An 11,278-nucleotide genomic window follows, 5' to 3' on the forward strand; every position below is an offset into this window, starting at 1 on the left:
AATAAGCATACTAAGTTACTGCCCCACGCCTGCAGGATCGCACAGATACAGTTTGTCTAAGGTGTACTCCAATTCTGATAAGGCAATACGCATATTTCCTTAAATGATTTCAATGTAGTTTTACACCATGTCAACACTGAAGCGTACAGACTTCTCAACGTGCACAATATTAGACGACTCAAACGGAAGAAACCGTTCGAACTAGTAAAATGTTAAGAGTACTAAGTAATTCAATGGAAGTGACTTAGTTTAATTTACGTAGTATATTAGGTTTAGAAAAAATTAATCGTTAGTTATCCAACTAGTTTTAATTGTAATTAAGTTGTGGGTTCCCCAGTCTTTAATTAATAAATAAAGAAATGTAGTTTTACACAGGCTTGTTTCAACTGCCTCAGTACTCAGTTATTTGTAGATGCGTAATTTTGCGCTGAGCCGGAAAAACTGTTGCAATTATTATCATCATTATTGAATCCAGAGCATAAAATCTATTGAAAAATAATTCCTGTGAACATACCATTTTTTGCGCACATAAACTACACTGAAGAATTCTATCTTCTGGGATACAACTCAGTGCAGTCCGTTGAAAGCCAGTCGACGTTACGGAAGAACATGTTGCCTCAACCTTCACAGGCGAATAAGCCAAGCAAGAAACCAACGTGACATGCTGCAAGCAACATCTTCCGAAACGTTTGTAGATTTTCAACGGACTACACGGCGTTATATCCCAGAAGATAGTACATCAATCAAAAACACATAACCTCAATAATACGGAACAACTGTGGAAGGACTGCTACATATATACTAGACACAACAACGATATGCATTGCACGTTGCTACTATCTGCAGGTATGTTATCAATATTTTTCGACAAAATTTGGCACTACAACACAGACTCTAGCATACCTTCACCACTGCTTATTGCCGTCATATTGTGTTCCTATTCGTAACTACTGGAACACCGACTGCTAATATCGATACATATAGAATACCAACTTCTAGCCTTTTATATTTAAGGACAAGTCTACTGCTGGAAGACGTTTCAAATGAAAGTTGTAATGAGATGTATGTTGTATTAAGTAGCTGCTGCTTGTGGAATGGGCCACTCCGAAGAGAATCAACAGACCACGCCCAATATATGGTTCATGTACAGTAAAGGCTATGGCCCGATACAAAATTAAATTCACCCCACAATTTTCGGTAACACCAAAACAAAGTACCATTAAAATTCGTTTTACGGTTCAGAGAAGAAACATGCGGGCGAACTCATTGTACTCGTTTTATGCATTCTGTTCGAACAGTTTTTCATGTCATCGTCTGTTTCAGGATACGTTTTTACTCTCGGTGGCACTGAAAACAAATGAACGCAAACATGGGAAAGGAGAGGAAGAAACGGGAACTCTGTTGAAAGACATAATCCGAGAATTTTACTGCTACATCAATAAACTCTTACATTCTGAAACACTCTTCTGGATAGTTCGATGTGATGAAACACGCTATATAACGTGTCTAAAATACGCGTAAGTCACAATAACAGCCTTCGGCAGAACTGCTGGTAGCCTTTGAAAAATTAAACACATCCTACAACCGAAGAAGGTGAAACAGTGTTCAAACTGCCCACTGACATTCCATACGAACTTCTGATGTTCACTGTACGCATGGGCGAAAGAAACAATTTTAACGTCGTCCATGGTTTGTGAGCAACCAGAACATCGCAACTAGTACCAGCAAACTCCGGGGTCAAGATTTGAGCAACTGATAATAACTTAAACAATCATAAAAGCTACTACTGTGGAACCCGAAGTCTCATTATGATCACAAAAGCCACCACGAGCCACCTAAATCCAGTCCACATCTTCACACGAAGTCGCTCAAGAAGAAAAAGTGAGATCCAAGAAAAACTACATTCAATAAACGCATCAGAGGACTAAATGCTTGCGGGCCTGAGAAACGCTGCTATAATATATACATTTTAATATCATACTTCCAGCTTCCCTGGCCCGCAATCCCACGTGTGGTCTCTTCTTCTAATATTTCAAAATAAACATTTTATACACATTATTTGAACTGAGATGCAGACTCAAGCCGCTTGAGCTAATGCGACAACAATGCGCTCAAGACACCAGATTCTGGGACACAGGATGGGTGTAGTCTTAGACGTTTAGTTATAGTAGTAGTAGTAGTTTAACTCAGAAGAGAAATGCTCGTTAATTTGAATTGTTATAACGTTAAAAAAATATTTGAAGAATCTGGACAGCTCAGTCGGTATAGCGACCGGCTACAAGCTAGACGGGCAGAGTTCAAGTTCCGGCAGGGACAAGATTTTTCTCTTTTCCGCAGCCTCCTATCCGATGGACACCGCGAGTCAAGCGGCCAGGACGTGAAGCTGAGACCTCACCTTCATCTAGTGAAGAGGTCAAGAATGGTGGAACCATACCTCCACTCTCCGATGGTTTCATGGCATAGTGTTTAATTAATTAAGCACAGGGACTTTTTTTTACCTCGGCACTACAGCCCCAGTGGGCCTAGGCCTACCTCCATCAGTTTCTCCGTTCACTTCCGTTTTTCTAGATCTTAGACATTCGGTAGGACTCCTTGGGCGGGTGATCAGCTCGTCGCAAGACCTCTACCTGTACACAAACACAGAAAAACGCACACACACAAACTAAACATCTATGCCCTGAGTGGGATTCGAGCCCACGATCCCGGTTTCCAAGCGGGCGAAGATAGTACATGCCTTAGACCACTCGGCTACCGTGACCGGCACACAGGGACTTTACCCGTACACATTTATTTGCCTCGTTCCCGTCAATCTCTCATTGCACGACATTACTCACCGCATGCAGACCGCCCATACGTTGCCATAAACTTGCACATTACTTCTTTTCATCTTTGATCTACTTTCCCTCCCAAGTACCAATTAGCCCCAGCCTGGCCTTAACTCATTAACGCGCTCTCTCGTGTAATTAGGGCCGCCTCCTCTGACTGGCAATACAAATGTCACGCGGAAACCCTGGAGAGAGTTACCCAGCTCCAGTCTATATCTCATCTCTATCATCATAATGCCGCGCTTACACATCGCACAGTAGCGTACAAACAATCGAATCTGCAACAGACACTTTATATGTTTCATTTCATGCAGTCTTGGAGACAGTGGAAAAATACTGTCGCGTGTTTGCTAGGGGAAATGTGTTTGTTGCTTAAGGTATTCCTAGGCAACGGTCTGCTGATAATACGTTTCCATAGAAGTATACATTATCTTAGCCGTTGCCTAGCAATGGACGAGTCTTGTCCTTTTTGGCGGCACGCCACAATATTCTCTAAAAAGCTGTCAGCAAGGAACAATTTATTCTAGACCAAATTAGGCCACTTTAGTTTAAATCCATGATAAATGTGTCCAACTACATAACAAGGGAAGAGTAACGTTACCCCTACGCTTAGCTCAACGGTTCCCAAACAAACATTTTCGGTGTTCCCATTCATGAACAAAATTTTGCAGCCGCAGCGTTCAGCTTCAATAATAAATCTGAGGTGGATGTTACAAACTATACGTACATCAGTGATTCAAAGATTTTGACATTTCAAATCCTCATGCCCTCCTCCCACTTTTTACTTTTGACTTCGTTCTCGCATTTATATTATTGTTTATGATCAACTAACACGTGATTAGTGCCGTACCAAAACGGCGAGCAAGAAGCTCTAAGTTTTAAAGCCAAAATGCTACACGGTGCTCTTTATTTGGCTACAAACAATGACAGCAAATTCGGAAATGTAATCGCTCAATTTTTTAATATTTGCATTAACCACTGTCACAGACACTTAAGAAGAAGACGATTAAACGCAGCTAAAACGAATTATTTCCATTGACTTTTATATTAAAAATTAATTTTTTTCCTCGTAGTCTAACGCCCTACAGAAGGGAACCACTGATATACATAAGAAATGTAAGATCTGAGGTTTTCACGGCGATGACTATGAGGAGAGCAGTCTTCTGGGATGTGGCGCCGTGTAGATATTGTGTTAACCGACGTTTCGGAGGAACGTATCACCTCCATCTTCAGGGCAGAAGAAATAGGAAGAAATCCGCAAGCGAAGAACCGGAGTGAGCAGGTGCAAATACTTACCTTCTACCCTGAAGATGGAGATACGTTCCTCCGAAACGTCGGTTAACACAATATCTACACGGCGCCACATCCCAGAAGACTGCTCTCCTCATAGTCATCGCCGTGAAAACCTCAGATCTTACATTTCTTATGTATATCAGTGGTTCCCTTCTGTAGGGCGTTAGACTACGAGGAAAAAAATTAATTTTTAATATAAAAGTCAATGGAAATAATTCGTTTTAGCTGCGTTTAATCGTCATCTTCTTAAGTGTCTGTGACAGTGGTTAATGCAGATACTGTATTAAAANGACTAAGCTAATGCAGGACTTTCCTTTCATCATTAAAACAGACTGAAAAGATGCAAGAGATTGTGAAAAAAGTAAACACAATGGCAAGAGTCGAGCGCCGGAATAAGGCGTCACAATTTGATTCGGTATATCGGCATTTTCAGATTATTTTGCCATAGGTATAATGATACATGTAAAGAGATGCTGCTATGACTAAGCTCCAGGCGAGGAAGACATAAGGAGTGACGGAGGTAATGGTAAACTTCACGTTCTAGGTCATTTACTCCCAGAGATTCACTAGGTAGGAGGCAGGTGGGCCCAAGGGCAGTACTGACACGAGGCAGTGACGCGAAATGTGATGACGGCGATCAAACCAGGCTACTAAGTTCGTATCCGGTCACTTATGTCTACCCCTTTTCCACGGCTCAATTTATTACGAAACCCACTACCTACAAAGCAGTGACCTCCCATCCTCCTACGGTACAGGTACAACCAACATTCGTGTGTAGTACTGAAGTCAACGTGTGGGCCCTTACCTCCACGCTATATTTCATCGTTCATCACAGCAATGACACTACGAGGTCTTGCTTCTAATTCAGAGGGGTCCCGAGTTCGAATCTCGAGCCCGAGATTGGCCATCTTGACTAAGGTTTTATTTGTGGTTTTCTTCAGTCCATTCCAGCAAATTATGGGATGCCATAAAATGGACCACAGATTGCTTCATACCATACCCTTCCTAATTTAACCACACTCGTCCTGTCACTGAATACTATTGCAATCAACAAAATGTTGTTAAATAAACCAATACACAAACAATTGTATACTGTCACATATGAGGGGTTTGAGTGACGAATATAACGGGTTCTGGATTTGATGATTGGATTTATTGGCATGTCTTTACAATTATAATCAACTACGACAGCTTACAATCAATAGCCGCATAGGACTCGCTCCATTCCTTATTGGACTACGAGTGTCTTCTCTTCCACTGTGACTGACTTGGTTCTGTTTTACGAATCGGTCACTTCTACAGCGACTGCTTTGAACGACGACTGTCTTACGAATGAATGTCTTCTCCGCAAGGCTCCTTATATAGTCCAGCGCGTATCTATGGAAAACGATTGTTGCTTGCGCGTATCCACGGAAATTTTTGCTTGCGCGTATCCATGGAAATTGTTTATTCCGTTGACATGGAAAGCGCGTTCCGTACCAAGTCGGTTTCCATTATACTGCATCTCTATAGAACGTGTGTTGGCGAGCCGCTGCCTAGCAATGGACTATTCCGGCTTTCGGGCGTCATGTCACAGTATCAACTGCAGAGGGTCTGGAAGAATGTGGTACTGTCACTAAAACTGTTACTGTGGAAATGGCGAGTGTGGCTGCGATGAACATGACCAGTTTTATAACTGAGATCTGCACGGTTTATTTCCTAAATATACAAATTTCCACATGCCTGGTGTGTAATGAATGTATTCAGTTTGGAGACAGATTGAGAACATCCTGGAGTGTATACTTACACTGCCTTCAAATGTGGCTCAATGTAAAGTTTGACTGCTCACAATTCACATTTACTCTCAATCAACACAAAGTTTATCATTCTGCCAAACACCAATGCCCCAACTGCTGCCATGTCAACACAAGGGTAAGTCTTATAATCTAGTTCCCTGACCTCTTTCCTCATTGCTGTAAAAACAAGCAATATAACTGTAACATTCATATAAAAGTGAAGCTTCTGTTTCTTGTATTAGTCATTTCTCTTACCAAAAGGTCTTGACAAATCTAGGTTAGAGCCACAACTTGCTTCTAAATTTCTGAAAGGATCTCACTTATTCAAATCATTCACTTATCATATCAAACCATAATAAAATTCACAATGAAATTTAGAACAGATTACATTTGGAGAATGCTTTGTACTAACTGCTTCTGAAACTACCGTATTTACGCATGTATAGGCCGCACATTTTTTGCCAAAAATTCAAGAGGAAAACTGGGGTGCGGCTTATATTCGAAATATTCGAAATCACACTTCATTTAAAAAAAATTATATTCATAATTAGTAATACAGAGTGTAATACTCCTGAAATAATATTCCAAGAAAATTATTTTTTCTATAATTTCTGTCTGAAAATTGTGCTGCGGCCTATACACGCACGCGGCCTATACATGCGTAAATACGGTATTATCTTCCTTTGTCTCGTTAAAACAAAAGAACAAGAAGTTAAACAATGATAGTACAATAGTTTCTCTCTCAACCTAAGAGAAGAACATAAACTGAGGGTGTATTCAGAACAATGTACCATGCAGAATATTTGGAATGAAGAAGGAAGAAAATTATATAATGAAGCACTACATACTGTCACGTGTATGACTGACTACAGACAGGGTTTGGATTGGTGAATATACGAGTATTTACTGACCACTTTGTGAACGTAACTACTATTAACTATAGCAATATCGCTATTTCAACACTTTACAGTTCACTAGGGCACATAATCTAGTGTTCTCTGTCTGTTACTAAAAGTTTCCTGGTAGCAGCTCCAACAACAGCTATTCCTCTGCCCCTGGCTCAAGTCTTGTCTTCACAGACTCCTGCACAAAATTAAAACTTGCTTATAACATCCCGGCACGGACCAGATAGAAAACACAGCTCTTATATTGTTGCAGCCGACTGTTACATTATTAAGAATCTGCTGCTTACCAATGGCAACGTGTTTACCGAGTCATTACCAAGCCATTGCCATGGGGATCTGTTGCACTGATCATGTGACACTCTCTATCCGCTAAAGTTGGTACTAACTTCGCCGACAAGCAGCGGTCGCTCGGTCAGTATAGTTTGCTTGCAGACTCCAGGCCACGGAGTTTTTTTTTTTAGTTATGAGAAGTGAATACATAAGGATTTAGCTGGCATTCATAGTCTAGCTGAAAGCACTGTGCCTAGAAAGACCACGAAGAATCATGAAAACCTACATCAGGACATTCAACAAAGACACGAATCAGTATCTCCAAATATAAATATAATAATGCGTCACCAACACACCTAGCTGCTTGTTCAGAACAAATCACTCTTAACCCTGTATAATACAAATCTGGTATCGAATGACCAGGAATGCTGTGTTAATCTCCTCATTTGACCTGTTATTTATTAACCTCACCAATATAAATCTGTGCATACAATAAAGTACTGATTTGTGCAAAATATGCATATGAAATGGTGTCGTAATCATTAATCTTTTCATTCTTCAAGGAAATGGCCTGAAGTAGTAAAGTCTTAACCTATCCACCTCACAAATACTGAAAAGTGAAAACCAAAACATTGTGCAAGCAAACCAGACATACATATCTAACCAAAAGTAATCATCACTAACTTAGGCATCACTGACATTAGCTGCAGCTACCCTTAAGGACTTCAGTGATGTGATGTATGGGCGATGATGGGTTGGACAGACTATTGTTAACTGCTAAGGTAGGACCAGAAGTTAATTCAGATGGTTTACTGGGGACCAACAAAATTCCTGTATAGGGGGAACCCCATGATGATTTGGATTGGTACTACTTCAAGGGTGGAGTCTGATGAGACTCAACCTGGGTAAGGCAGACAAGGGGTTCTTTCTTGAGGGTGTTTAACAGGTTGTAACTTAAGGTGAAGAGAAGTTGCTTCTTCACACTGCTCCACTCACACAAACAGGAAACACTGTATCACTTTAACCAGGAGATCTACGTACTAGCACCATTACACATATCCTATGATTGTGAGACCATAGCTTATTTAAGGTTTCATCACCTGAGCCAGTTTTTTATGGAACCAAGCAACTACTATGACGCCCCCATAAACAAAGTCCTACATTTCATTCAAAGTGTACGATTGATAAGGGTTAATCAAAAAAGGGGGAAGCACAATAGATCACTGAAGGTCACAGTGCAAGGGCCAGATTATTATGGACCACCCCTTATGCATTCTTTTATTTATTCAGTCATACCAGCACTATTAAGTTACTGCACATATCACACAAGTTCACTCATCACACGACAACGTAAGACATAAATTCATATACATTCTGTTTCCAAAGATTGTACACTTGGATTATTTATATTTTTTAAACCAAGACTTCTGTAAATTTGTTTCGTTGAATAAACTGTCATAAAGTTACAGTTAATAAGTCAGAGATTTCGAATTTATTCAGTCATACCAGCACTATTAAGTTACTGCACAAATCACAAGTTCACTCTTCACACAACAACGTAAGACATAAATTCATACACATTCTGTTTCCAAAAATGTGTACACTTGGATAACTTAAATTTTTGAAACCAAGCCTTCTGTAAATTTGCTTCATTGAATAAACTGTTGTAAAGTTACAGCTAATAAGTCACAGATTTCGAATTTATTATAGGAGTGATGTTCAGGCACAGTTGAACTCAATCACTGATATCTGCACTCTTCGTGGCCACTCAGCTCCGACAGAAGCTCTTGTCCTCAATTCCAAAAACTGTGAATGAAAGGCATCCCCTTTCAGACTCTAACTGGTTGGCCTCAAACAGCTAGGAGGACACAAAAATCTGCATTCTCAAATTACAAACAAAAGTGAGAAACTTTCAGCTTACAAGCTCTCAACTGGGTAAGTAAATTTAGGAGTGACTAGAACCAGGAAAGGCTCCTCCAAAAGTTATGGTTTCCACTCTACGTCAGAATTTAGAATTCCCAAAGGGAACCAACCACATTCCAAAGTCTCCCATTTTAAATTCTCTCATTCACTATCATGTCTTACAGCTGAATACAAGACTTGGTCTAAGTCTCTTTTGACTGGAAAAATCTTAGTAACTCCCTCATCTAAACCTAAGGCCTAAGGCTGTACTTATCTATGTAAAATTACACTGTACGAGTACACCTACAAACCCAATACAACATAGTAGATGTCATCAAAGACTAAACGTAACTTAGGAGAAAGAATTTGTGGCATAACAAACCATACCCAACAGAACCTGATAAATTAGTTTCAGCCATCAAACACAAGATTTATTACCCACAAACATTATCAGCTTCAATAACATTTGTACACCTAACAGACATACACTACTGAATTGCACAGATTCATTTCAATCATCGCACTCCACCCAGCTCTGTAATTTTGAAACCTCAACAAATGTATATCTTTTCTTTCATGTATAGAACTTCAATAGTATTTATATGAAATATTTTTGCTAAACTAAACTACAACAGTCTGACATTGAGGTAACACTATGACTTACATTTAATTTCTTTTGCTTTTATAAAAGTTTCACAGTTGTTTCAATTTAATTTCTTTTGCTTTTATAAACGTTTCAAACACAGTTGTTTCAACAAATCTTAATGTAACTCAACCTGTCAGACTCAACGAAAAGTATTTTAAAAGGTGCATTTAAGAAGACACTATCCTGTACTCAAAGTTCACAAAACGATTGCTTTTCAGTATGAATACTGGTGCTACAAATTCAGTAACAACATCCAAGAAATATAGCTATATTTTCTGACATTCAAAAGTGTGTCATTCACTGAAGAAAGTCCAACAAAACCAGCAACAATGCCTGAAAGACGATCGAAAGAAAATAATTAGTCTTACATTGGGTGCGGTTACAATTTCGATTTCTTACCTTATCCGTTGGTATATTTCTGGAACTCATGGCTGTCAAAGCGATAATATTTACACTATAAGCGTATAAGTGGATGGTTAATTATCCAGGAAGATTCTTTTTGTAGCACCAAGCAGATGGTGACAGCAGACGCAACTGAGCAACCTTCATCACTATACACTAGAACTTAATGTTACGCCATTACCACGTACAGTTGAGCGATACATCGCAACTTGAAACTTATCATGTTACCTATCCATAATGTTTAGGTGAATAAAAGCATCATTTTCATAAAGATAAGAAAACTTTCACATCAACTTTATACACAAACACAACCACTGACAACTATCAGGCAAAATGGCGAGACTTTCAGTCTCGTATTATTCCCGAGTTGCAACTTGGGTAATGTACTTGTGCCTTCTAAACTCGTACTTTCGTTTTTCAAATATGCATGTCCAATATGAGAACACAAAGTAGAATGCGCCATAGGATTATTTTGATTAGAGTTGCTAGCGGATATAATTTCTTCAATTTTCAGATATTTTTTAAGGATCACCCTCAGTAACACCAGTTCTCTTCGAAAGATTTGAGAGTTAAAAGAGTAAGGAAGAAAGTGAATGAAATGAGTAGGAAGGACTGTGGATATAAGTGTCAAATGTGTTAAGAGAAGGCTAGTATGTCAGTGTGTTAATTTCATCTCGAGTGTTGTCGAGCGCTGTACGACTTAACGCAGGGCGCCAAAAATATGTCAGAAGAGACAGACACCGAGAAGAAATTATCGTGTGTTAAACAAACGGCAGTTGACACACTGAATGTAAGGAAACACAATATAATGACATCGCGTATGAGAGGGCAAGCTTTATGTCATAACCTCTACAAGCGTGTTTTTGTATTGCTGCAATCTGTGAACGTAATTTAACTGTCAATTTACCAAGTTCATTCGCGTCAGAACTCTCTTGAGATTGTGTAGGAATGAATTTTGTGTAGCAGATCATACAGTGTCATTAAATTCTGCTAGACAATGGTATTGAACATAATACTGACGGAGGCACTATGCTACAAGCCAGAATGTTGCGGGTTCGAGTCCCAATGAGGTTAATTTTCAGTTGACCCAATCCTTCCAGCCGCACTATTGCCCTGGAGTCGAGTCAGCTCCTAAAAGAAATAAGAACCAGGAATCTTACTGGGGGGGTAAAGGCCGGCCAACGTGTAAGGCTGACAACCTTACCGCTGTCTGTGAGCCGATTGTCTCTCAACCGTATGTGCCTTCACTGCCTGTTACAA

The 11,278-nt window shown here is 39.7% G+C and overlaps 2 protein-coding genes across 3 annotated transcripts in view; one reads left to right on the forward strand and one right to left on the reverse strand.

Moving 5' to 3' along the window:
- Positions 1-10,401, reverse strand: part of LOC111863694 (ubiquitin-like protein 3) — a 110,450-nt gene extending 100,049 nt beyond the window's left edge. Inside the window, exon 1 of the mRNA XM_023850235.2 lies at positions 10,016-10,401. Within this exon, the coding sequence (XP_023706003.1) occupies positions 10,016-10,045 (30 nt within the window). The 5' untranslated portion in view covers positions 10,046-10,401. The remainder of the gene's footprint in view (positions 1-10,015) is intronic.
- Positions 10,402-10,453: 52 nt separating this feature from the next.
- LOC111863690 (tetratricopeptide repeat protein 5) overlaps positions 10,454-11,278 on the forward strand; it is a 21,505-nt gene continuing 20,680 nt past the window's right edge. For both annotated transcript variants that reach the window (XM_023850220.2, XM_023850222.2), the window contains exon 1: positions 10,454-10,808. In XM_023850220.2, coding sequence (XP_023705988.1) covers positions 10,740-10,808 — 69 coding nt within the window. In that variant the 5' untranslated portion in view covers positions 10,454-10,739. The remainder of the gene's footprint in view (positions 10,809-11,278) is intronic.

Source organism: Cryptotermes secundus, unplaced genomic scaffold, assembly GCF_002891405.2.
Source record: "Cryptotermes secundus unplaced genomic scaffold, Csec_1.0 scaffold369, whole genome shotgun sequence".
NCBI lineage: Eukaryota > Metazoa > Arthropoda > Insecta > Blattodea > Kalotermitidae > Cryptotermes > Cryptotermes secundus.